General features: G+C 38.2%; 1 protein-coding gene across 1 annotated transcript in view; it reads left to right on the top strand.

The window, feature by feature from the left end:
* Nucleotides 1–27,755, top strand: part of RB1 (RB transcriptional corepressor 1) — a 71,881-nt gene that overhangs the window by 6,274 nt on the left and 37,852 nt on the right. The window contains exons 3-17 of the mRNA XM_059839023.1: nt 4,031–4,143; nt 6,060–6,194; nt 6,871–6,909; nt 7,676–7,743; nt 9,232–9,342; nt 11,571–11,719; nt 12,455–12,532; nt 16,070–16,179; nt 17,099–17,176; nt 19,859–19,946; nt 20,400–20,516; nt 21,203–21,259; nt 21,348–21,379; nt 21,458–21,534; nt 21,750–21,952. Of these exons, the coding sequence (XP_059695006.1) occupies nt 4,031–4,143; nt 6,060–6,194; nt 6,871–6,909; nt 7,676–7,743; nt 9,232–9,342; nt 11,571–11,719; nt 12,455–12,532; nt 16,070–16,179; nt 17,099–17,176; nt 19,859–19,946; nt 20,400–20,516; nt 21,203–21,259; nt 21,348–21,379; nt 21,458–21,534; nt 21,750–21,952 (1,455 nt within the window). The remainder of the gene's footprint in view (nt 1–4,030; nt 4,144–6,059; nt 6,195–6,870; nt 6,910–7,675; nt 7,744–9,231; nt 9,343–11,570; nt 11,720–12,454; nt 12,533–16,069; nt 16,180–17,098; nt 17,177–19,858; nt 19,947–20,399; nt 20,517–21,202; nt 21,260–21,347; nt 21,380–21,457; nt 21,535–21,749; nt 21,953–27,755) is intronic.

The raw sequence follows: 27,755 nt of genomic DNA, 5'->3' as shown, positions 1-27,755 counted from the left end.
AGATTTCCTATGACCATCTCCTCCTTGGGACTGTTTAGCACTGGAGAAGCTCTGGAGGCAGAGAACAGAAGTTATTCCTGTTAGTGCCTTTAATGCCTTTCAGCTGCATTTGGAAAAAAGAGAGGCAAGAATCCCATTTTACAATAATTAAGTGTTGGATGAGCATTTTAAGCTACTGACTCTTCCCAGGTTGTTTTCCCTAGATTTAAATAAACTGGTCATCTGGTAAAAATCAGATTGAATAAAAGTAGTGGTAAGTCCAGAATGAGAAATATTTTAAAAGATTTTGTAAGAGTTTTAGATCTTTGCCTACAGAAAACTATTGATTCAACAGCATATTGCCCAAAGTTATAGCATAGGTTCCTTGGAATCCTAAATAAAAGATGATAAAAAGAGAAAGAAGTCTATGTGGATGACTAGATGTTAAATAATCTTAGGGTTAGTGATTTGTAGGTAGGTTTTGCTTCATGGTGATTTGAAATAAGGTCACTGCAAGTCATCTTACTGAAACTGAAGGACAGCCAAGGGCAGATGTTGAGCTGTTGTCTTACCCATTTTCTGTAGTGATGCTGTAACAAAGATCTTGAGTCTGACTGATGAAGAAGAAAACCCTCAGAAATTAATTTCTGGCTATGAATTTGTCTTCATTTCATTCCCATGCATTCAAGTCCCTCTGAGATGAATCATCTGTTTTGGCTGTAAACAAAGCAAAACAGTTGAAAGAAGTGATGCTGCTGTATTTTTTGTTCAGCAGTCAACTTTAACTCATAGGAAAGAAAAGAATTTGGGGAGGGAAGGGGTGCAAAGAGGAGAGTTCTTATGAGTGTGACTTGCCAGGAAGACATCTCCTTATTTCTTCTCCCCTTCCCCTGTCCCATGATGTTTATATTTGTTCTGGTTTCAGCTGGAATAAAGCTGATTTTGTTCCTAGCAGCTGGTATAGTCCTGTGTTTTGGATTTAGCATGAGAATGTTGACAATGCTGGTGTTTTAGTTCTTGCTAAGTAGTACTCGCTCTAAGGTAAGGACTTTTCAGGTTTCCAGCTCTGCCAGTGGGCATGCACACTAAGATCTGGAGGGAGCATGACCAGGACAGGTCTTGAACTGGCCAAAGGGGCATTCCATACCAAAGAACGTCATACCCACTATGAATAAATATATAAATTATATATATTTAAATATATATAATATATTTATTTAAATATATAAATTGCATTGGAGTTGTGCTGGGATTTGCTGATTGCTGTTCAGGAATGGGCTGGGTGTGGTGAGCAAATGTATTGAGCATCCCTTGTTTCTGTTGTGTTTTATGCCTCTCTCTGTCTTCTGCTTCTATTGCAATTATTGTTAATGTTGTTGTTGTTATTGCTGCATTTTATTTTGTTCCAGTTATTAAACTGTTCTTTTCTCAAGCTGTGATGGTTGGTTTCTGATACATCCCCTCACTGTGGAGATGAGAAGTGAGCAAGCAGCTGTGTGGTACTTAGTTGCTAGCTGGGGTTAAACCATGACAATATTTATGGATTAAAATCACTGGAATTTTCATGCATGGCTATGACAGATACCTTATTTTCTGAGAAAACTGCAGTTCACCTATGTCTTTGGTTGTTTTAACTAGCAGCAGCTGGTGGAGTAGTCCCAGTCTGGTGTTCTTTAATGTTTTCCTGTCCTTCTTATCTCAGCTATGTTATAAGGCAGGCATGCTCAGGTGCTGCTCACCTTTTCTTTGCTACTAGGAAAAAAACCCCAATCCATAATTTATCTTGGGTTGTATGTAATTTTTCTTGTTAGGCAAGCAGTCATGCAACGTCTTGTGTTGAGGAGAAGTTGTCCAAAGCATCCTTTACCTTCAGCAATGGGTGTGGGAGTAGTCCTGATACTGGAGTTTGGCCATCTGTAATGGTTTGAATCTCATGGATTGCTAGGCTGCCTCTGAGACTGTTTTCCTGTTTAATGCTAGAAACAAATGAGTTGTTACCCCCAGCCATACTGGACAAGGAGTTTAAAGGTCATTCTTGCAAAACCAGACCTCGCTCCTATAAATAAAGCATTGCTGTGGCCTTCTAGCACTCATCCTGCCAGAGTTGAGCTAGGCTGCCCAGGAAAGCTAGGCTTGTTTGCATAGGCAACAAACCAGGAACAATTTCATCGTTCAGTGGCACTCAGCCCTCCTGCCCTATGAGATGTTGTATTTACAGGACAACATCATGGCCTGAGTTTGCAGGAGCATGGAGTGAAAGGAACTTATTTAATAAACAAGGTCAGCTGACTCCAGGGGCAGGGGAATGCTCAGTGTGAGTAGTCTTCCCTCTTGGTAGTTCACTAGCTAGCATTAACCTGCATAATTTTTTATATCCCTTTGTGTATCAACAAATGCATCTCAGTCTGTTAATACCTTATTTCAAAGTAATTTTCTCCTGTGCAAGGAGTCATGATTTGTAGAAACACTCAAATAGGAATGCAGGAGGAAAATAGTGACTTAAATAATTGTCAGTTGTCACATTGCTGAGGGTTAGTTTTGCATTGAGGCCTGTTCTATAACTATTAACAATTGCACAAGCCAAAGTTTTTTTGCTTTGGAGAAAGCCCCTAGCCACCCTTCCCTTATGCATAAATACCGTTCCCAAGAAAGACAAAGAACAACTATCACCAAAACAAGCAAAATGTTGGCAGTATTAGTGAAATTGTATCATCTATAGGCACAGTGGGTTATTGGTCATGGTTACACTGCTGAATAAGCAAGGACATGAGTGGATGCTGATGGTGCAGAGGATTTTGGAGCAGGTTTGGAAGACCGCTCACCGCAGAGTGAGCTAGGTCTGGTACAGTCTTACTCTTATTGCCTTTGGGGAACATTTTCTAGAGTGAACAGGCCCCTGCAACTCGCTTTGGTGTTGTCTAGGAGGCAGCTGGTGGAGTGATCAGGGAAAGGATAAAAAAGTAGGCCAGGGAGTGGGCTAAAGCTAAGCAGTGTAGAAGAGCAGGAATGCAGTGTATCCATTCACTTGCTCCTGGTGCTCCATTTCACTTCTGTCCTCCAACAGATGTCATGTCCAACCTAGAGCTGTGGAGAATGTGTTCAGATCCTGCTCCCTTGCTGTGGGCTTGCGTGGTGTTGCAGTTTTATTTGTTGCTGGATCTCTGAAAAGTATTTTACAAGTTTGCTGGTTGTGCAGTTTTGGCCTGCACCCATGCCTAGTTCTGTCTTCAAGATAGCTTTGTTTCCAAAACTTGGGATATACCTGCTTAAGGGTTTTTTTCCCATGATTCTCCAAGTCATTGTTCTTCAGGAGCTTCCTGCTGAGTTGCTGTTTTGGTAGAAGGGTATTGGAATCTTAAGTGATACCTGTCTGTCTTCAAGGGAGTGGCTTGTGAACCATCATCAGGAGTTCTACTCCATGTGGATGCCGTGTCATTGTAGGTTGGCTTCTTTTGATGAAGGATGACTGGTTATAACTTGCACCTTCTAAATAGCAGAAGGCAGACCTTAAAAGTAGATGTATGGTAGGAAAATGGCTGGAAGTGCTTGTTACTATCACACTTTGCTAAGCAGAGATGGGTTTGTGGTTCAGCAAACCACAGTGATGAGTGGTTGACACAGCTGTACTCATTTATGAGTGTTTATTGCCTGTCATTGTAAAGATTTCAATTCTGTTTTTATGGCTTGGCTTCTTATTCCTTAACTTTCAGTGTTTTGTTATGCTCAAATATGGTAAATTAGGAAAAAAAAAAAATCATTGCTTTTGCTCTGCAAAAACATTCCATGGAAGCAAAGCTTGTATTTTGCTGAATTGTATGGGTAAAATTGATCCTGTACTGTAGGAATAAGAGTTGAAATGCTCAGTCTTTTACCTGCATTGTAAAACCTGGAATGGTTTTCTGTTATAAAATAATTGGCTGTAATAGTCAAATGTTTGTTTGAGGATATTTTGTTTAGTCATTTCTAATCATGTTTGGACAAATTATTGCCTTCCATGCATTACCCATTTCTGTTGATTAATAAAAACTCTTTCCTCTCTTTTTTCAAAAAGGCTTACAACACAAAGAAAAAGGAAACATGGGGTGTATGTATCTTTATTGTAGCAATTGATCTGGATGAAGTGACATTTACTTTCACTGAGCTTTTGAAAAGTATAAAAATGAGGTAAGTGAGTTTAAGTGTGTGAATTTAGATTTCAACAATTAACTTGTCAACATTTTTATAAAGAGAATGTTTTTAAGGCATAGTGAATCTTTGTGCATATCAGACTAGTTGATTTTACAATGAAAGTTACTTACAGAAATTATGAATATATTGGTAAACTAGAAGCTGAGGGAGCAGTGATACTTGTTTGAGTCATCTGTGGTTGGCTTTGGTTGCATCACTCATCCCATTGTTGTTCTTGCTCTCCCTAAAGTATTCATTGGTTCAGGTTGGTGCAAATTTCACTTAAAATATTTCTTTCTTTCTTTCCCTCTATGATGATTTTCCATAAAACCTTTTTTCCCAGCATTAGGCTTAGGCTAAATCAAGAAGTGGGGAAAAGAAGCCTTACTCTTCAGTTTACCAGCATGCTGCTCTTTCTCAAGCATTTTAATGCCAGGCTAAACTTTGCACTCTTTTTGTTGGGGGTGTGTTACTGTTATATTGTATATTAATTAAGTTCATAATGCAGAAATTAAAATTATGGTATCTGCTTTTAAGGTAAATTTAGGTGGGAACAGCAACCTTGTGTTACATTCATCTAAGGAAAGAATTCCAGTGCCATCTTCCTAGGAACTGTGCCGTGTGTGGAAAGCATGTGCAGGAGCAGAGCCTCTCAATGCTCTAGGGCAGGAGGCTAAGTCCAGGCAATAACCTCAGAATATTCTGGGCCAGAATATCCTTTTCCTTGATGTGGTCTGTTATGGTTAGACTTCTCCATGCCCTCTTCTACTTTGCATCATTTCCCAGAGCAGGGTCAGGTCCAATGTTTTGACTTAATCTCTTCAGTGTTGACTGCCTTGGAACCGCGTGAAATCCAATTGCATTTGTGCAGCAACGTCCAGCATGTTCCACCCAAGTTCCACAGACAAACTTGTGCTGAAAAGTGAGAGACTTTTTCCCTTAGGATTTCAAAGAGTAAGCTGTTACTCTGCTGATTGTGATGCAATACTCAATTGCTTGTTAGCCCTGGGCTCTTTCTCAGGTATAAGGTCAAACTGGCAGAGATTTCTACTAGTCATCCTCTAGAGCCTTCAGATATATTGGAAACATCTTTTCTTCCATCATAAACGTTCTTAAATGAGCTTCTGACTGGTTTTGTATCTTGTATCTTTAATCTGACAATGATCCAAAAGTCTCTCAGAATATTATACTCTGATAAAGGATTAAAATATATTTGATACAACCGAAGTAGTTGAAAATATTTGATAGATTCCTCCTCTTTAATTTTTAGCAGTCTGCTCATTTTACTTATGAATGTAACAAAATGCTTCCTTGGTGGCCATAATATTACATGGATGAAAAGGGGGAACTTTGATCCCTTGTGTAATATTTCCAAAGGGTGGAGATGTCCTGTTGAAAGACTTGAAATTCTATATAATTCAATGCATTTATCTCAGTTTTCATTCCTAGGTCTTTCTTTAGCATGGATGGAGCAAAGGTTCATGTTCTTAGAGTAGTAGGAGTGTTTCTAAAGCAGAACAGGAGAGCTGAGAGGTGTGTGTTGGATATTTGTGGTATTACCAGCAGCACAAGAACAAAGGTGTGTCTAGGTAGCAAATTCTGACTTCCAGAGATAATATCTGTGCTAGGCAAGGAAATTTTCCTTCTGTAGTAGAGCCTGTATCGTGAGATACCTCTGAACAGTATTCCTACTGTCTGGAAAATGTGAAGGTGGGGCTCAAGGTAAGCAAGTAATGTTTCCCAAGGCAAGGGTTCAGTCACTGGTAATAGTAGTAAGAAAATGCTGGAGTCTAGTAAAGTAAGGCAGTGGGTTTTCATGGAGATGTATTTTTATTTTCTCTTTTTTAAGAGCTATTTCAGAATACTTGTTTTCACAAGTTATGATAATGTGTCATTTTTTTTTCTTTTTTCAGTGTATGCACATTTTTTCAGTTTCTGAAAGAGGTGGATGTTAACATGGATACTGTAAGCACTAAAGTTGATAGCACTGTATCAAGGCTGAAAAAGAAATACGATGTATTATTTGCACTATACCACAAGTTTGAAAGGTAGTGTATGCTTTTTTCATTTTGAAATTGATTTCTTTGTCTGTCAACATTTAAGTATTTTAGTTTTTCAAACCGTGTGTTATAGGAGCCCATTTAAACTGTGTGGGCTAATATTTGCAGAACAGTGAAGCTGAGCTGTTTACATGCATTAAATAAACACCTCTTACATTTTACTCCATAACTACCACAATGCTGTGTTAAACAACTCCCTTGTTGCAGTACAAACAGTAGTAAGACTAGCATGACAAGCGATTACTACTCACTTTAAACTTTTTACAGATATAAAGAGGATTGGTTTACTGTCTAAATATTTTTTTTTTACTTAACATTTTGCCTTCCGAATCACAAAAGACCTTCAAATATCTCTTAAATAACCTTTGAAAGGGGTAGGAGATCACCCTTTGGTAGTTTATAGAATGAAATCATATATATCCTAGTTTGTTTTTGCATAAACTGAATTTTTTTCTTGAAATGGTATGTACCTAGAATAATTGGGAAGCAACATTACACCACAAGGCTTGCAGTGGCACTGAAGAAATACCAAAGATTTTTAAGTGGCCTTTTAGAGTGTGTTTTGTGCAGCTGTAGCACACTTTGCTGTGACATTCAAGTCAAAGATACTGCATTGTTTGCTTACAGAAGCATGTTCAAAAATAAGATTTTTTTTATTTTCTAGGACTTGTGGTCTTATTTATCTGGAACAACCTAGTAGTGAGTAAGTTTGATTTTCCTAATTTGTGTTTGTCAAGATAAGATGTGAAACATGATGGCATGTTATCTTTTAACCCTTCAGGACTGGCCTAAGTTGTAGTATGCTGTGTGTTTATTTTAGATTTAGTATGGAGTTTGAATTTCAAGGAGATGATGGGAGATGCAGAAATTATATATATGTTACATATATATCTCTATATATGTGATTTATACACCTTATGTATATTATATGAGTATATTCTTACAAAAATATATAGAGTGCATGTATGTGTATGTATATATCAGTAGATATGTATCATATTGCATTCTTCTATATTTTTATATCTCTATCCCTCCTCCATGAAATATTGCCACCCAATGGCGGATGTCTTGGCATGGTGGAAGTGAACATTGGCATGGAGAGTGAGCTTCCTAATCACAGCAGCAAATGAGTGTACTAAAACTTGCCTTAACAGCTCCCCAATGAGCTTGAGTTCATGCTGGGGCTGGAGAGTAGGGCATCAGTCAAAGACACAAGAGAAGACAGCTCAGAGCAGTTGAATTGTCTACATTCAGTTTCTTTTCTGAGGATCATACAGATATTTCCTGATTCTGGAATGGCTTTACAGGTCATAATTACAGAGGGAATGGGATGAGATTTTTAGTAAACTTAAGACCACGGGAAATGTTGCATGTTGTTAAATAGTTCCATAGACAGAAGCATGTTTTCAAATATTGTAGTTTAAATTATTACAGAGCTATCGATGCAAAGTATTTTTGTTTCCCTGCAGGATTTCTGCTGAACTCAGTTCTGTATTAGTCCTAAAAAATTACTGGATTACTTTTTTGCTGGCAAAAGGTGAGTTTTGGTTAAAACACAGCAATTTTGATGAATATTTTTGAAATGAGTGTATTTGTTTTGCATGTCCAACATGACACTAGTATCCTTATTACAAATAAGTATTGTAGAGACCCAGAACGTTTTGACTGCCTGGCTTTTGTAACTGCTCAATAATATTTCTTTATATACAGTTTGGCTTTTCTTCTTACTGATGCACTTTCTGTATATAAACATATATTTAAGCTTTCTAAAATTTCTATGATTATTTTCCTTTAAAGCTTGCTGTTCTGTATTTAAGTCTATTCTGAGGTGCTCTGTAGTCTGCCAGCATTTTAATAATGGATAATTACCTCTAAAAACTGGCATATTTTCAAAAATAAGCTTATGTATATTATAAATTATATTTAATAAAACAAATGTAATTATAAGTTATTATAGTAAGTCTCTGAAAGCATGTCCTTTGAATGCTACAAATCTTTCTTGAAAAGTTGTAAGTTACAGTTAATGTTGAGTGATGAATGTATAGTAGTCCATGGAGTTTCTGCCTCATTGTTTTCCTACTAAAAAGAGTGAATCATGTCTCTCAGGTGCTGCTTCCTGATAACACACTGCAGGTGTGTGTTATCAGTGAAGTGTATGCATCTCTGATATCAAAATCAGACTTGGATCAGCTGAGTTTTTTTGACTTTTGTCACTAGAATTCTCCAAGTGTAAGCATAAAGCAAAACCCACAAAAGGTTTTTTAGCCTGCCTTTTCTTGAGAACAAAGAAAGCTGAAATTTACTAGAAAATAGTTGGAGCTTCAGAAGAGTCTGGGTGATGCTTGCTACTTCTGATAGAAAATAAATACAAAAATTGCACATGTAAATAGAGCACAGGTAGATCTGTACCTGTTCAAAACCACTATCGACTTCCTGAATGTTTCGTGGCAATGCACGCTATCTTGGGATGGCCCTGATCTTCTCTGGCATATGAGCCATAATTTGGGAAAAACTGGAATAATGCAGCTCTGAAAGTACTCTTCATGCTATTACTTGTGTGACTTTAAAGTAATTTCATAAAAATTTGACAGGCTGAGCCTACAGTGTGATAGCGTGTTTTGAATTTCTCTTCACTGTGTACTAGCGGCTCCTGCTTTCTGAATATTTAGCAGCTTTCAAAAAGCTTGCATGAGACCACAGAAAAAGAAAGTAGGGAGGAATTACACAGAAGTAAGAGGTTATTCTTTTACAGTAAAAAGAAAAATCAGGGCTGAGCACTGAGGGCAGGATTTTGTAATCAGTGATTTAGTTTGTATGTATGCTGTCTCTAAAGCCATGAACTGAAGCACCATGAGTTATCAAATCAATAGCCTTTAAACAGCACTGGCACCCTGTATGATGCTTCCTGAATTCTAGTGGTAGTGGTTTAGTATGTGAACTTCCAAGTCTTTGTTTTGCAAAATTACTTCTAGAATTAAGCCAACCATTCTCAAAAGGTTTTCTTTACCCTTTTAAATATTTGCAGGTAAAGTGTTGCAAGTGGAAGATGACCTGGTGATTTCTTTCCAGTTGTTGCTGTGTGTCTTAGATTATTTTATCAAACTGTCACCTCCTGCTATGCTCAAGGAACCATACAGTAAGAATTTTTTTGTTTTTTCATTAAAGTAGAAAGTAAATTTATTATATTTTATTAGCCATGCTAATACTCATAATTAACATAATTAAACTTCTTAAGCTTATTGAAATGCATTTTTTCTGTTTTAGTTAAATTTACATTATAGTGAATTTGAATTCAATTACCTGAATGTGGCAGTGTATTTACTATAATTTCTACTATGTCCCCTCCCTATACTGGTTGTTTAGGGACTTGTCAAAACAGCAAGTCTAATTTGGTAAAAGAATTCAGGTTCTGGGTAGATTAAAACTGAGAACTGTTATTCCTGTTTGTCTTGTATTACAAAAGGGAAATGTGGTGGTATCTTACTTTATTGGTGTGGTGGACTCTTTATTGATGTTTAACAGTATGACAACAGCAGAAATGTACAAGATACTGGACTGTACAAATATTTAAAACAAATAAACAGTGGCTAGCAGCTCAAAATAATAGAGGTAAAATGTAGACAGCTTTGCTTTTATTACATCCTGTTTACTATTGCAAGTGTCACTATTTTAAGTAAAAATATAATGGGTCTTCTCTATAAAAACTTCTATTCAGCAGTAAGTTTTTACCCATTAAGTTTTTATATCTAAAACCTGGAAAACCTCACTAAAAAGTTACAGTAAATATTTATAAAAACTTCCAAAGATAGAATTCTATTTGAGTTAACTATTTTCTTCAGCAAACTATGGAATTAATATACTGAAATATTTGGAGTCACAGGGTGTGACTCAGTTTTTTAGTAATTAGTTTATCCTCTGGTGGGTTAAGATGCAGCCCTAGTATATTTAGCCTAAATCTATTTGCTTTATTTCTTTCTTTGGCAACTAAACATCTACCTTTGTTGTAATGTCGTACAATAGGTAAGGTATTCACTGCTATATTCTTTAAATTCTGTATTTTGGAGATATTTATCTGACCTAGTGATTATTTGTTGCAGGTAAGGAAAAATAACCTTGGTCTTATTCTAATGTGAAAAAAGGATGGACTTAGGACAAGCAGTTCCCTGCTTTCCTCCAGTGCTATTTTGAATTTAAATTTTCATTCCTAGTAGGACAGACATATATGCTGCTGCTTATTTCAGGTGTTATAAAGCAGATCCTTTTCAAAAACCACTGAATTAAAACTACCTGAATTTGAATTCTGTGTTCACAATGATTTATATTTTTTTTAGTAAAACCGTGCAGAATAGGAGCTCATTTTTAGAAACAGTTTGGTTCTGTGCATCATACCTTGAAAAAAAATTCTGCCACTTGAGATTAATTTGCAGTTATGAGTATCACTGTCCTAAGTGCAAAGCACTGGCTTTCTAATGTGAAGCTGTGTGTGAACTATCAAACAGCTCTGCATTCTTTGAGAAAATAACACAATTTATTGTTAAAACCCTCGTGACCAAGAGGCTTCATGTTGTGATAAATGATGTCAGGCTTTATGATCTGACTAAGACTGAGGGGATTATGATGCAACCGCCTCTGCGCTGTTGTTTGTCAGAATTTCTCAGAACAGTTGTCAAATGCAGATGAAGTTACAGATGAGAACAGCATGCTGATTACAGTGTCATGTTTAAACCAACAATATTTAATCATATTATTGTATGTTATTAATGTAATTCAGATATTTAAGCCATCTATTTTGATAAAATGAAATGATATTTAACAAAGTGAAATTTTTTACCTCACAGTATTAAGGTTTTTTGATACCTTCTTCTAGGTGGACTTGTTTGTTTCTGCTTGTGTGTCTAGGGGTATATGGGGAAAGGAGGAATTCCCTCCAGGACCATTTTCCAAGTTCCCACCATCACTTAAGTCCTGCATTGATTTATTGTCCTTCAGCTTCTTGTTTTATACTTCTTTAAAAATAGAAAAAATAGTTACTCATCTGTGAAAAGATAAGGTTTTCCTAGCTTTGCAAAACAGATTCTCAGTTAAAGCTGCTTGCAGAAAATGCTGTTACATTCTGTGTAGAGTAGCTTCTTAAAAACAAAATGTCCAAATACTGATACAGGAATTTCAAAATTAACTTTCTTTTTGTATAGATTTTCTGTAATGAAGATTTCTTACCTAGCTGAACAGATGAGAAAGAAAATATATTTAAGGAGAAGACCTGAAAAAAGTATATAAGAAGTAGAATCTTTTAGGTTTAATAACTTGAATTTCTTCTTTCTTAAGATGGCTTTAACCTTGTGATGGTTTTGAATCTCTTTGCAGAGTCTTCTGTGTCTGCAGGGACTGTAAATGGTTCAGCTCGCACTCCAAGAAGAGGTCAGAGCAGGAGTTCACGCACTGCCAAGCAGCTTGATACTGACACAAAAATTATCGAAATCCTTTGTAAAGAGCATGATTGTAATTTAGACGAGGTAATGCCTGCACTTCAAAGTCTGATAGATCTTGCTGCTAGACTCCATCTGGAATATGTATTTATTTAAATGGTCTTTTTTTAAAGTGTCATTATTTGGGCCAGCTCAACTATTCTGTCAAGTAGTTACCTTCAGTAGTGAAGGTATTTTACCATTTTATAGTTTCTCTAGTCAGTAGAGTAAAAAACAAACAAAACCCACCCAAAACAGGCCCTTTGGTATGGGTGATAATTTTGCCAGGGTAACTGATTTGTGAAGAATACAATATGAAGTTAGAGGCAGATCACAGCATGTAGCATATGGATACAGGGCTGCTCTGATGGAGTTTCACAGCTGCATCCCATGATGAGAAAATGTATGCAAAAAGCACATTGCTTCTGTGGAAGATCTTAAAAGACGCCATTTGCCTTTCCCTCTGCTGTTAAATCTATTTCTGTGTAAAAAGGACTGATTTTTGAATATCCAAATGGATGATGGAAGCAGAAATGTTAGAGGGCTGGAAAGAGTGCAGTTCTTTTCCAGTTTAATCACTTAGTATTCCAGCAAAGGATTGTATTTGCATGCTTACATATCACCATGTTGTGGATGTATAGCAAGTTTTGTTCTTGCTTTATTGGAAACAAACCACAGTGCATTACAGAACTGTCTCAGTTTCTTGATTTAAAGATGCAAAAGCAGTGTATGCATGGCTGACTCTCTACTTTGCTAATGCTACATTTTTTCCTTTTTTTTAAGGTCAAAAATGTGTATTTCACAAGCTTCATTCCTTTCTTGAATTCTGCTGGTATTGTAGCTTCCAATGGACTACCAGAGGTAAGTGGAGGAATTTAAGACATTGTGGTAGGCAGACCCTGGCTGGGTGCCAGGAACCCACCAAAGCCTCTTTTAATTCCTCTCTGCAGCAGAATGGGAAGAGAAAAATATAACAAAAGGTTCATAAGTTTAGATTGCTTACCGAGTACCATCACTGGCAAAACAGACTCAGCTTAGGGATGTTAGCTGAATTTATTGCCAACAAAAGAGCAGGATAATAAGAAGTAAAATGAATGTTAAAAACACCTTCCCCCACCCCTGCCTCCTTCCCAGGCTCCACTTGCTCCCCATCAGCAGTGTCGGAAGATGGGGAGTCACTTTATCACATGTTCCTGCCACTGCACAGGGAGTGGAGTCCTTCCTCTGCTCCAGTGGGGGTCCTTCCTACAGGAGAACATCCTCCATGAACTTCTGTAACATGAGTCCATTCCACAGGCAGCAGCTCTTCACAAACTGCTCCAGTGTGGGTTCCTCAAGGGTCACAAGTCCTACTGGGAAACCTGCTCCAGTGCGGGCTCCCTCTCCATGGGTCTGCAAGTCCCTGCCAGGACCCTGCTCCAGCATGGGCCTCCCACAGGGTCACAGCCTCTCTCAGGCACCCACCTCTTCCACAGGCTGTGGGTGGATCTCTGAATCCCCATGGACCTCCCTGGGCTGCAGGGGACATCCTGCATCACCATGGTCTGCACCAGGGGCTGCAGGGGAATCCCAGCTCTGGCACCTGAAGCACCTCCTGCCCCTCCTTCTCCACTGACCTTGGTGTCTGCAGAGCTGCTCCTTTCACATACTTTCACACCTCTTTTCTCAGACAGCAGTAGTTTCCGTGTAATAACTTTTTCCCTTCATAAATATGTTATCACTGAGGCACTACTATAATTCCTGATTGGCCTAGCCTTGACCAATAAAAACGGTCAGTCCTGGAGCCAGCAGGATTGGCTCTGGTGGTCATGGGAAAAGCTTCTAGCAGCTTCTCACAGAAGCCACCCCTGTGGCCCCCCTGGTTACCAAAACCTTCCCATGCAAACAGACAGTTCAACAACTGTGTTTTACTTCATGCCAAATTGCTTAAGACACCCTTTACCCATTAGTGGAGTTCTAAAAGGTTCTTCTAACATCATGTAGCAAAATGAACTGTTTTTTAGGAATGTGGGCTAGCAGGGATTTCAGTATTCATAAAGTATATTTAGCTTATACTTTTGAATTTATAAATTAATCTCCTGAGGCTAAACCAGGCTTTGCTTGAAGCAAAAAGCTTTTGCTTCAAGCAAGAGTTGCATATCCATGACTTTGGTAAGGCCATTAATCTAAAATACAACTATTACATTACTAGGTCTCTGAAGTCACTCTATAAATGCTTAAAGCCCTAAATTACACACCTTAATTTAAATATAAATGAGACATGTTATTGTAGTGTTGCTGGAAAGATATCCAGAAGATTAGTCTCAGTTTCACAACTTGGCAGAGTTTGGACTGCTGTGTCTGTGCAAAATTACTTTCATCTTGCTGAGCTGTTGCCTGGATGCAGCAGACTCTACCTCTATGCAAATGCATCCAGAGTGCATTTTAATAGGCAACTTCTTGCAGTGTGTTTACAGTCATCATTATTAAAAGTGTAAGTTTAGCTGTGTGTCACCAATAGATGTGGTAACCTGAAAATAAGCAGCTCTGAAGCTGATCAGAGCATTGAGTCTGCAGGGTTCAATCAAATGTATCTCCTGTTCACTGTCATAGTGTGTTGGGTGGGAAGCAGAGTACAGGTCTCTCTGAAGATCTTAATCTCTTCCTAAATTAATTCCAGGATATCAGTAGCCTGTTTAGACTTTTTAATTTATGTGTGTGTATAGTTGGGAAACCCTATATGAACTTCCAGGCAAAGGTCATTATACAGCTTATTCTCACATCAGAGGGTTTTCATCCAAGGCTGCTCAACTTCAGCACAATATGAAAATTATTAGCATAAGACTTGCTGGTGAAACTTTTACAAAAGGATGCATTTGAAGAAAAATCGAGTCACATGACCTTTGTTCCTTAACCTTGAATGCCGGAGCAGAAAGTTAGAGCTGTATTTCAGAGGTAGTCGGTTCATACATGTAATCAGCTAACCAAAAATCATGGATGAGATCATCAGTACAATAGCTAGTAATGTGGTACATTTAAATTGACTTTCATAAAAAAAAAACCACTGTGCTTTTGAAAAATTTTAATGTTCCTTCCAGAGCAAAAAAGCTTTTGAGTCTTAATGTTGGTATTTTGTTTGTCTTTCCCATGTGTTTGCTGGTCAGCCTTTATGCACTAATGAATAGATTGATACAGAACTCTTATTTTTGACTGAAGGTTTTTTCCAAGTTATCTCAGTACAGCCATCTTGTCTGAGAGCTGCTGGTTTTTTTTTTTAGAAATTTATGAAAGACTGAAATATTTTAGATGAAAAGAATGCATAATTCATTAAGAAGATAACAAAAAGTAAAAATATAATTAAGTTCTTAAATAAAAAGAATAGTGATAATAGGAATTGAAATATAATCTTTGGTTTAATAGACCTAATCTCAAAGTTTTAATTGTGAGATCAGTTTGGAGCAAATCCATTTGGCAAAGGTAAAGAACAGGGAAGGAGCAAAGCTGTGTAGGAGGTGTTAGCAGCTTTCTCTCTCTTGAGACTGAGAGGGGACTAATTTGGGTTCATATGCATTGTTGCCTGTTTTCCTAGAAGGAATTTGCCAGAGCACAGCATCATTTAATGAGTTCAAGGACTCAGGGAGCAGATAATTGAGGTGGCTGCATACTTCTGCACGAGCACAGCAGCGGATTTGGAGGGCCAGATAAAAAAATTGCAGACTTCCAATTAATGTTAGTCATTCAAAGTAAAAAGAAGTAATTAAAAAAACATTCAGAAAAATCCAATAAGCTCCTCCATGCAAAATGAAGTCATAGCATTCTGGGTTTTAGTCGATTTAAAAACTTTTAATAGTTAGTAAAAAAACTACAGTGTGGCTATGAAATAACAAGTCTGTTTTTGTAGCAAATAGGTGTGTCTCTTAAGAGCTACTCCAGTGCAGATATATTAATATAAAATGAGGAAACTCCTACTGAGGAAAAAAAAAGGTTTGAGTTTAGGCTGTGTTGTCTGAACCAGCGAAGACAGGGACTGAGTCAATTGTCCAACAGCTGTTCTAAGAGGAAGCATTTTACATTTCCTGCTCTTGGAGACACCCCTTCTTCTAGAAGAAAAGATTCAAAAATATGGAAATGTTAGTTTTGTTTGCCAGCCTGTTTCCTAACCTAGCTATTTTTACAGTGTCAAGAGCTACATTTCATCAAAAAAATTCTTGTGCTCTTGGGTTGTTTTCTCTTATAAATGGCAATTTTCCTCCGGGTATATTTCAGTGGTTGTATAAGAAGTAATTTTGTGAGGCCCAAGGTCATTCTTTTAGCATTTCAGCATTGTAATCATGAAGTAGGAATAACTTATGTTATCCAGTAGATTGTCAAACTTGTTCCTGTATAATGAATTCCGTGTTTTTTCAATGTCTTTTTGAGGTTGAAGTTATCTTGAAACAGTATGACGAGCTCTATCTCAAGAACAAAGATATAGATGCGAGACTATTTCTGAATCATGACGAGACTCTGCAGCCTGCTGTCATTGCATGGTAATATTTCCATTTACTGCTTTCCTTCCCTAACAGAGAGTGCAGACTTGTGTTGCTCTCTGCCCCCTTGTGTTATAAATGGAGATCTCTCTTTCCTGTTGGCCTACTAGCTTTGTAGTTCAGCTAAGGTATTTCTGGCATCAACAGCCTTGCTTTACATCATCACTTAAATAATTAGGGAACATATGACAGTGAGTACCTAAAAATTTTTGGAAGCTCTGCTCTAACTCTTACTCTGTGCAACGCCTTTTTCATCCAGGGGAAGCTGAGGAATAACAAAGAGAAGGCATGTCATGCTAGCTTGCCAGAGGTAGTGTTATAGCTCTGTGCCAGCTGGCAGTGAATGGTTTGGGTGGTGGATGCCCCATCCTGGGAACATTCAAGGCTGGGCTGGACAGGGCTCTGAGGACCCTCATTTAGTTGAAGATGTCCTTGGTTATTGAAGGTGGATGGGACTAGATGACCTTCAAAGGTCCCTTTCCAACCCAAACCATTCTATGATTGTTTAATTTTTTTTTTCAGTCCTACACTTACATACTAGCAATTGCTGACCATTCAACATCTCTATAATTTAATGTGAGCTCACAATGTGAGTCTGAATTTATCTATGCTATGAAAATACACAAACTTAAAATGGGATTAAAATGTAACTAATACCATCTCTACATATAAATTAAGCTGTTTGTAAGTGGAATTCTAGAAAAGAAGAAAAGTTTGGAAGGAAACTTTAGAGCTTGTCTAGTCCAACATCCTGCTCAAAGCAGATCCACTTGGGAGTTTAAACAACTGAAGTAATTGGGCATCTAGATCTTCTGAAAATCTATTACACATTTTTCTTTTCAGATTAATAAGTCTTTATAGAAAACATTGTCTTTGGAATTGTATTAGTCTTTGATAAGTTTGTTTTCCATTTCTGTAGCTCACAGTTGGAGAGGACACCACTAAAAAACAATCCAGATGAGGAAATCAATATTATACTTCCACAGACTCCTGTTAGGTATGAGTTTTTCTCTTGAATGTATTCTTTTGTTTAATATCATAGCTAAAAATATTCATCTTTAGAGTAGTCCTTTTTAAACTTTTAAGGAACTGTGGCCTTGGTTTTGTTGGTTTTTTTCCATAAACTATATTGTAGTTCGGATCACTGACACTTTTTATTTATAGTAGATATAAAGATGTCAAAGATGCTTCCTTAAAGTTCTTGACATTAGAAAAGTCCAGGAGTATGAAGTTTCTGCATTGCTAAAAATTTGAAATGTTCTAAACCAACTTTGTTCTTGAGAGAAAGTCTAGTGATGTTTAGATTCTTTCCATTCTCGCTTGGGCTTTGCTCTGATTTTTCCAAAACTGATGCTATTTAAGACAAATCATGTGAATTTGGGCTGTAGTAACTTTTTCATGAAGCCACAGAAGTGTCAGTAGATGGCAGCAAAGGTTTAATCACCATCTTAGAGTGGAAAGTGAATCCTACCTCTCCCTGATTAAACAGAACCCTGTATAGTATATACTGAAAGGACCATGCTTATTTCTTTGAGTTACCTCACAGTGTCATATTTTTGAACCTAGACTCATGGACTCTGCTTTAAAGCCCCCTGAAACAGAGAATCTAATGATTTTTATCAGTGGATTTGTATCTGGTCATTTATGTAGAAAATAGTATATAAAAAGGGTGTAAGTACTAGTTATGAGCATAATGAGAATGGGTTGTATGTTTTCATTTTGTGTTTTTCCAATGTTCTTATGCTTTTCCTTATCATTAGGAGAGTTGTGGCAGAAGCGATTTTTACCAATACTTTGTAAAAAGTAGATTAAAGAAAAATGCATTATGTTGCAGTGATTGAACACATTTTTGTTGGGTTTGCACTTACTTGGCTGGTGATATGAGCCAAACTGAGGTTAAATGATTCAGAAATTTGAAACAGGCAAACTGTAGTGGACCGGCCAAACGCCAGTGCACCCACTACAAGTATGTGCTCATTTTCTGCTGCAAGATAAGGATTAGGAGGAGAGCACAGCAGACTTGAAACTTTTAAAGGGTATAAAGAAAACTTTATTGATAGAACTAAAAAAAAAGATCAGAATAAACCTTCATAAACCTTCAAACACTTCTCCTCCCCTGACTCTTCTTTCTTTTCCACTAACAATGTAAAGAGACAAAACCTGGAACTTTCATGTTTAAAATTGTCTTTTTTTTTCAGTGCCCTTAGTGGGAGGAATCTCTCTTGCCATGCCATGGAGACTTTTCCACAAGAAACAGTTCTCTTGTGGTTTTAATTTTCACAAATAGCAGTCACCTGGAAAATCTGCAATCTTGAAGTCCCTCCCATGGTTTGGTAGTCTTCCCAGAGCTACTATTGTGGGGCATTTCAGTTTGTTGGGGTACAATTTTAAGGATGAGCTGTTCTAGTATAGAAACAAAAAGTTCTTTTCTCTCTGGGAACAGAGATTTCCTTCTACTCTGGGGCAAAGTTTCTCATCTTTTTCATCTCTCTTGGTTCAAGCTTCTCATTGGAGCACAGCTGCTTTAACATTTGCTTGGGCACTCATGGCTGTGGTTAGAACGCTACATTGTCCCCATGCATTCCATGAGTTACAGGGAAAAAAAAAAGTCTGGTGTATCAATTATATCTTCACCATAGCCTTATAAGACAATTTCAGCCCAAGACTAAGGCATCTCCTCATTCTCCTCCCACTTGATGATTTCTTCACTGACCTTGGTGTCTCCATGTTGTTTTCTCTACATGTCTGCACCCCTTCCTTTTTCTGTCACTTGAGAGAGGATTGATGCCTGCAGGTTTCATCTGTGCACAGAGAGTTAATATCTCGCCCAGGCCTGCAGATGGTGGTGTGCTCTCTGCCGGGTGGTGTCCGCTCTGGCTGCATGGCTGTTTTCCAGCCCCTGCCATGCTCAATTCCAGCCATGGGGCTGCAGGGCTGCCTCTGTTCTCTTTTCTGCAGTGCCAGCAGGATGGCTGGGCAGTTCACGGGAAGGCCTGGCTCCGCTCCACCCGAAGCTGAGCAGAGCCAGCCTGGCCCTCCGGCTGTGGTTGGAACCTGGCAGGAGCAGAGCAGGGCCTGGCCCGGCCACTGTCCCGTCACCTGTTCAAAGGCTGGAAGCAAGAGTGCTTTTCCCGGTGTTTGTTCATCTTTAAATGTGATTTCACAGGGCGTGTTCAGCTCTCTTAAGTGGTTTAACAGGGTGTCCGTATTCAAAACTAGCCAGCTGATTGGTTCTGTCAGGTCCAAAGGAAGCTGCCAAGGTCCTTACAGGGAATCGCTTCTGTAACCCCTGGAGGTTTTTACCTTAACTAAAAACTAAACTGTGTTAAACCATGACACACACAAAATTCTACTTACAACAAAAAACAGCAATGAAAAATTCAGGAATTTTCAGGAAGAATTCAGGAAAAAATTCAGGAAGAATCAGACTATTTCTTAGGTGTCAAGCCATTCGTTTGGTTATTAAAATTATCCCAATCCATGTGTAAGCAATTAGATAAATTGCATTGTTAGCACTCATAGTTGTTACCCCAGTGCAGTAGATTTTCTCAAACAGTTTGTTTGATAACTGGAGTGAGAACTAGAGTCATAATTTTTTGGTGTTTGGATTTGCTGTTCATTTTTTGGAAACTGTCAAGTCAACCTTAATGCTTATTATGCATTTTTTTTGTTTTTTCAGAGCGGCAATGAATAACATTCAGCAGTTGATTATGATTTTAAACTCAGCAACTGATAAACCATCAGATACTCTCATCAAGTACTTCAATGTAAGTGACTACAGAAAAGATTTGTGTAGGATTCCTGGAATTACCACTCAAGCAAAATAGACACCTGTAAATCTGACACACATGTTTTTGAAAAAGTACATTTTATTTGGGCTGGTTTAAATGTCTTCAGTCATTTTAGAAAGCACTTTTCTCTAACTGCTGTGTAGTGGAACCTTTAAAGTGCTTAAATACTTCAGTTACTGAGCAACATATTAAAATTCTTTTATATGTGTATTGAATGGAAAAGCAAGGGGGTATAGAAGGGAAACAAAAGAGAAAAAGATGTACAGCACTCTTTAAAATACTCCATTTTTATTTATGCTGATGACCTTATTGAAAGGTGTTACAAAGGGAAGCAGGACTTTTAATTGTTTAAATGATTGAAATGTTTTTGAAGTAAAATGTCTTTTCTTTGTCTTTCCTTCTCCTAATTTGTTTCCTGTCCTTTTTTAGAATTGCACAGTGAACCCTAAGGATAGTATCCTGAAAAGAGTGGAAAGTTTTGAACACATCTTCAAAAAGAAATTTGCTGAAGCAGTTGGACAGGGATGGGCTGAAATTGGCTCACAGGTCAGTGTTTGGGTTGAATATCACTCACATGAGCTCTGTTAGCACTAGCTGGTGTGAGACCTGACTTACTGTCCTCATTCAGTGTAGATCAGTAAAGGTAAAAAGTAACAGTATGCTTTTCAAATTGAGGAAGCACTGTAAAGATAGCATGTAAGAAATTCCTCTTAATATGTAAGGAGCAATAGTAATTGGGTGGAAACATGTTGGAAGTACTTTACTGAAGAATGGAAAAATTTTTTGGGCAAATTACATTAAGTGAAACATATATTTGCATTCATTAGGCTAACTTAGCCTAAAACTGCCAAAGGTGACTCACTTCCTTATAAAGTCAGGAGAGCAGCTGTGCTTTCAGCAAGGATTTTGGCAAATAAATCCAACCAAGTTTGTACTCGACAGTCTCCTTCCTGTCTGTCAGCCCTGCTTTTTTATCCTGTTAGCTGTGAATCAGTGTGAACACAATTCAGGTCGTTACACTTGGTTAGATCTTCACGTGGTTGGGGTAGTCGCACACCTTAGTAGCCCTTGAGGCCTCTCCAGTGTTACTGGCCAGTGGAACTGGGGACAGTAACTTGTTTATAGTGGCTCTGTCAAAAACTGGAATGTTCTGGATTGTTAAAACACAAGAGTCTGCCTGTTGTATTCTGTCAAAACTTCTTGTAATATTCCTGAATTTCTCATTCTAACAGAGGTACAAGCTTGGAGTGCGTCTCTATTACAGAGTAATGGAGTCCATGCTGAAGTCGGTAAGTTTAGTGCTGCTGTCTCAGTACTGGCAGTACCTCTGGAATTACTAAGAATATTCACAAGTTTGGTCTGATTTATTTATTTCAGGAGGAAGAGCGCCTCTCAGTGCAAAATTTCAGGTACTTGCCCCTAACTTGTTATTGAAGTCTGCTGTTTGAAGTCTTGGGTCAAGTACTAATAATTTCCTTTCTCTTCAGCAAACTTCTGAATGATAACATCTTCCACACATCTCTTCTGGCATGTGCTGTTGAGGTTGTCATGGCTACATATGGCAGTAAGTTAAATCTAAAGTCTTTAATTGCATTGTTACTTATTGGTAGTTATTACTATTTATTCTAATATAAATAGCAAAAATCCTGCCTAAAACACAAAAAGCGACTCGCTGAAATGTCTGAGCTAGCAATGATGCAATAAATACAAAAAGGTAAAAAAACATCAAAAGTGGAAGAATGTAGAATATATGGTAATTTTAGTCTGTTTTCCCTTCAGGAAATGCTTCACAAAGTGACAGTACCAGTGCTGAAACAGACTTGTCTTTCCCATGGATTCTCAATGTATTTGATTTAAAAGCTTTTGACTTCTACAAGGTGATTGAGAGCTTTATTAGAGCAGAACCCAACCTAACACGGGAAATGATAAAGCATCTAGAACACTGTGAACATCGAATTATGGAGTCTCTCGCTTGGCAATCTGTAAGTAACACTTTAAAGCAGAATTTGCCCTTATGTAATGTGCTTACCTAGAAAAAAAGAAGTCACACCCAATTCTATAGAATAAGTCGTGGTCTTGCTGAGATTTGGTTCTAGAAAAATAAATTAAAGGAGCAAAACAGGATTAGTTTTGTCATGTCTTCTGGTTTTAGAAAAACGAAGCATATCAGAGGAAGAAGTCAACATACATTTGCTGATTTACTTGACTGTAAGCCAGCATCATTTTACTAGTCTGGCACAAATCATAAGGGTAATTCCCTTAACTGTATTTTGGTACCAAAGTCAGCAATAAATTCAGTGTTTTTATATGAATGTTAACTTTTATCCAGTTGCTCTTCCTACTTGGCAGTAGGGCCTCTGATGGGGGCATCCGATATATTTGCTAATAGTACTTAAAATATTGTTTTGCATTGTCCTTTGCATTCCAGTCACTTTGGTATTTTTGGATGCCATCAAAATAAAATGCTGGAAGGTTGGGTTGTTTTTTTAGGCTGTATTTCAGTAAATCAAACATTTGTTTTCTTTTCATTGTTCATTACTTATAAACCAGAAATAGGCTGTTTATGCTACAAAGCAGGAGACTATAGGAGCTGGTTCCAGACATAAAGGAATCAGTTTAGAACTAATCCTGTATCTTTTAATTCTGGAGAGGAAGGGGTATTTTAACAGGCAGACACTATTTTAGGAAACTTGCAAGCGTGCAAAAGGTATTTAGGAATTGTAACCTTAAGAGGACGAAAGATACCTGGGTTTGACTCTCTACAAGCAAGGAGTGGCTCCTGCTACCTTCTACAAAGCAGCTTGATGCCAGCTTGCTGATCAGCACTACACCAAATCCACCAGTTTTTACCCAAAAAGTCAGACAAGCAATGCAGGATAATCTAATTTAGACCTGGACTTTCAGTCTGGAAAATCCAGACAGCTGTGTTTTCAAAAATTATGGGCATTGCAGGCTTTTGTGAAACAAATGATAATGTCATCAACAAGCACAGGATTATTACAGGTTTTTTTTTTTTTAGTGCTCTGCTTGAATGTGTTTCAATGTTTTGATTCTCTCTTCTTGAGTTTCTAGAGGGGCATGTTTCGTACTAGTTTGGGGTGGCTGATTTGAGTGTTAATAGCATGGAATATTTCATTTGGAGGGGCCTACAAAGATCACCTAGTGTCAGAGAAGGATGTGGATGAAAAGAAATGTGCATGACATGTATCCAGGGGCCCTGCTGCTTCACTGACCTCCATATCACCTGGTCTGGGTCCCCCCAGGCTCCAGACAGTGAGTGTCTCCTGCTGTTGGAACCTTGGCACCAGAGGGCACAGCAGGTTTCCCTTAAAAGCTGAGGGCAGCTGTGGCAGCCAGGACAGGCACCCCAAGATTCTGTGCTGGCCTCCATTGCCTCCTCTGGCTGCCCACCAGAGGAGGGAGGGCTGTGAGCTGTAAATGGCAGAGTGCTCAGGAGAGGAGGAGGAGGAGGAGGAGCAGAGTGGTTTGAGCAGATTTGGCACAAATGTTATCTGTGCCAAAATGTCTTGCTGAGTCTTTGGGTCACTGCAGCAAAGGACCTGAAGTCCCACATAGAAGTGTAAAGCCAAGAGTCCTCTAGTGCAGAAAATCTACCCATTCCTTACATCTGAATGTTCTCTGGTTTTGCCTGAAAAGTTATTAGAGAAAACTTATTAGAAACAGGAGAAAATACTTAGATGGCTTACTCAGGATGCTGTTGAGGTATCCCAGAAAGGCTCAACTGATAAACAAAAGAGTGGTTTACTGTATTCTTCTGCAATTCCTTGTCTGGGTATTGCCTCCATTGCAAGTGTCTGCTTAATTAGCAATTCCCTCAAGAATGGGCAGGCAATTAGGGAAGTGTAGTTCATACCAGTAAATACCTCTGAACCTCTAAACACTTGATAAAGGAGTAGAGAAAAGCCAGATGCCTTCTTCTTACTCCTAAGGAATGTCTCACCATAAGTGGTTTCTTTGCGTTAATTGTAAGCAGTCCAAGAAAGATGGAATCTTGAGAAAGTTCAAGTGTCCTCATATGGTTAGAGTGGTTTTTTTTTGTTTGTTTGTTTTTTTAATTGGGTTGTTTTGGTTTTTTTCCCAAAAAAGCATTAAAATGAAGAAGAAAAGCATGGAAGGAGTAAAGCTTATGCAAAAAACCCCAAAAACATCTAGCTTAGTAAATAAGAATATAAACTTCTGAGAAACATTTTTTTACAAATATTTGCTTAATGCAACTTTGATTTCCCCACTTACTTGCTATTTATTTTTGTTTAGTTCTTGTGTCCTCCACCTTCCCAGGTAGTGCATTTCATTACAAGGCTTGTCTGCTTCACTTATTGCTCATTTTCCTGACTGCTTTAAAAAGGAAGACTTCAATGAAACGTTTAAAAGGATTGAGCAATTTAATACCAAATAGCCTGAATTTATTGCAGTTTTACTTGTCACAGAACTTTTGTGAGGAAAAATGCCTTGTGTAATTTCTCAGGGAAAAAAGTCTCAAATGCATCTGACCTTTACCTGACTTGGGAAGCTGCATCAAGTGAATGTAAAAGATTCTGTTTTTTACTGTTTTCTGAAGGTAATGTATTGCTCCTTAGCTACTCATTGTGAATATGTTTATGGCTTTTGCATAGCTAGCTGATTTAGTCATCTGTGCTTTAGGAAGGAAATGAAACTTTTCTAGCTCATCCTTTCTTTTAACAACAACAAAAAAAAGCATAGCTAGACAAAATAGTGGAAACCAGCTGAAGGTTCTTCTCAATAATTCTTGATTTTAAAAAGGGGCAAATACATACTTATTAAAGCATGTGAAAAGTACTTCCTTTTTCTTAAATCTTTATTGAACCCTGAGAGAAGTCCTATTTAACCACTCAAATATTTACCAGTGAGGTTATGATGCTTTCATATAAAGATTATGTGGAGATCAGTTTAGAATATATTAATAATGCTGCATAATTTTTATTTGCAAAATAGAAATACACTGTACAATATTCTTTACTTTGAATTTGTGCTCACTTACAGTATTTTGAGCACCATTTTGATTCCGTAACTTTATAGGGAACTGAAATTGCTTTAGACTCAAAGATGCTGAATAGCCTTTGTTTGATTTTTATCATAATTATAGATATGATTTAAACCCTTCCATTGTTAAAATCTGTTCCCTATGAATGGGATAGCTTGTTACCTGTCAGCCTGGGAGTTCATGCTCAGCCTTTTCCATAATTCTATCAATTTGACCTCCCTTGTGGTCACCCAAAAAAGTAATTGTTTTGAGTATCTCAAATGAAGGTTATGTGAACAAATTCCAGACTATCTGAATTGCCCTTGAAGAAGACCCTGTCAGCTGCCATGTCACATCTTTGACTGAAGTATTGTTGCTGTTTGCTGCAGTTTGTTAGGAATAAATAAGGAAGAACAGGTTTTCAGGCAAGCAAATCAAACACAAAGTCTCTCAGTCTTCAATCTATTTTGAGTGAAATACCTGTGGGATGTTTTTGGTTTTACCATTCAAGGAAGTAGATACCTGTGGAGTATGTTTGTTGTATCTGAAAAGCAATCCAGCTGTATTTCCCTGCCTCTCAGCTTCTATTCTGCTCACATGCTCTGAATGGGGAGGTACAAGGAAGGTACTGTGTTTTTCATGGTGCTGCTTAGAGAATGTGCTCCTTTGCAGCTGCCCCTTCATATGTGCAGTGTTGGGGTAGTGAAAGGGTCTTGTTCTTCTGCACTGGAGCTGCAGGCCAACCTCAGCCTTGTCTGAAGGTAAAGCAAGTTAAGAGACAGAAGCACTCCACACTTTCTTGGTTAGCTCTACAGACCACAGTGTTCTGTTAACTTGTTAGCTCCTCCATGTGAGGAGCATTCCAAGCGGTATTTCTCTTAGGACTGGAGTTTGAGAAGGTTATGTGGGAGCTCTTGCTGTTAGCAGAGATGAGGGTCAGCTGCATCACCACCTGCAACCCTCCAACAGCTCAGAACAGAAAGTGAGGGTTCATTGTGGCAAGCTAAAGAGAATTAGTTTCCCAGTCTGCTTTGGTCTGGTAACTTCAGCTGCGGTTTTCACGTTCGTTTTTGTGTGAATAACAAACAGATGGGAAGCTAAAGCAGTGCATCACACTGCAGCTTTGGACACTGTAGCCTTCTTTGGTTGTACGGCTTTTTAATATGTGCTGTCCTAATTAGTGTTTTAATTTTTATAAGGAGGGAGGAACACTAGTATTGATATATGTTGTGATTTTGGAATTTTAGTGTGTTTTGGAGTTTTAAAGACTGATGCAGGAAAAACATGCTTCATGAAGTTACTTCTCTTAATGGTTAAAATATGAGCAGAAGTAGACAAGTGTGCTTTGCTTTATTTTTAACATCTTTCATGTACCATTGCCTAAACTGTGCTCCATAATGCTTCTCCTTTCTTAGCTTCTTTTCTGTGGTTTCTATTGTCAATTCAACATTTGCAATGAAATCTGCAGTGTTGTTTTATCACACAGAGTTGATTTAAAATAACTCAACATTTGTAATAAATGCTTGTCATCTAACTGTGTAGTCAGTGTTTATACTTAAATACCTCATCCCACACCAAAGACTTCCGTTGGTTTTAAATTATGCAGCTCAGTGCAGCAGAGTGCCTTCGTGCTCAAAACCATGTATTCCCAAAGAATATATTATTGCATTAATATGGTGAACTTGCTGAGCTGGAATAGCAGCAGACCTACTTTGATCATGCATTAAGGAAAAAAAAAAATTAAATAATATGTTTAAGATTTGCATAAAAAGCGTTAGACAAATCCAGGTCAGGGTAAAGCTATGAGCAGTTACAGGTCAGCAAGTGCTCCTTAGTACTTTGGAATAGTACAGGCTTAGCTATGCAACCTCCTGGTCTTTGATTGTGCAAGGACACAATTTTTGTGGAGTTTACTGTTCTCAAGTGTTTAGTGCCTGTTTCCTTGGATGTACAATTTTAAAATAGGTTTCTGTGCTCCTTGTAAGGATGATTGTACATCTAGAAAGGGGAGTTAATACATTTTCTTGTGGGTTGAATCCTTCTTGGTAGGGATTTCTGTTAGGTGTGTCTGAAGTCCTACAGCTTCTCTGAAGGTAGGTGTCTACATGCAGTTTAAAACCCTCTTTCATTTTGACATCTTAAGTGATTCCTTTTAAATCAAGAAGAAGTAGGAATGGTCACATTGTTAACATTTGATACATTAGGTTGCTGGATAATTGGTTTGCTGTTGTGTTAAAAGAATGAATCTAAAATCTTCTGATAGGCAGCCAAGTAAGGGCAGGCAGCAAGGGGCTGGGTATTTGGGGCTGAGTTTGTACTACTGGCCTCAAAGGCACAATAGTTTGGGCTTAAGCATTGCCCCACAGTCATCAGGGGTGTTTCCTTGGTAATGTGTTCCCTGGCCTGTTCTGGCATTTGTCATCTCTCTTCGGGACAATGCCTAGGCGAGATTTGGGGCATGATGCAGCTCAGGGACTATTTTCAGCTGCTGGTATGGATTAGCAGTGGAGAATGTGTAGTTATGTGGGTGCAAGCTGTGCTTTGCCACTTGCCCATGAGGCCTCAGGACAGGCTGTGGCTCGTTGTGCTGCCAACCCCAGATGTAGTCGGGGGTTCAACCACGAGTGACTCCAGCACTGGCAAATGAGTCACGCGTTCCTGGGCTGTCTTCCCTCCGGGCTGCAGGACTCATGCCGGCTTCTGCACAGCAGCTGCCTTCTCTTGGGAAAGCTAGTCTATGTCGGCCATACTCCTTCCATGCCTGCTGATATTTGCCTTTCCTC

Source organism: Haemorhous mexicanus, chromosome 2, assembly GCF_027477595.1.
Source record: "Haemorhous mexicanus isolate bHaeMex1 chromosome 2, bHaeMex1.pri, whole genome shotgun sequence".
Classification (NCBI taxonomy): Eukaryota; Metazoa; Chordata; class Aves; order Passeriformes; family Fringillidae; genus Haemorhous; species Haemorhous mexicanus.
This window is presented reverse-complemented; position numbering and strand designations above follow the sequence as displayed.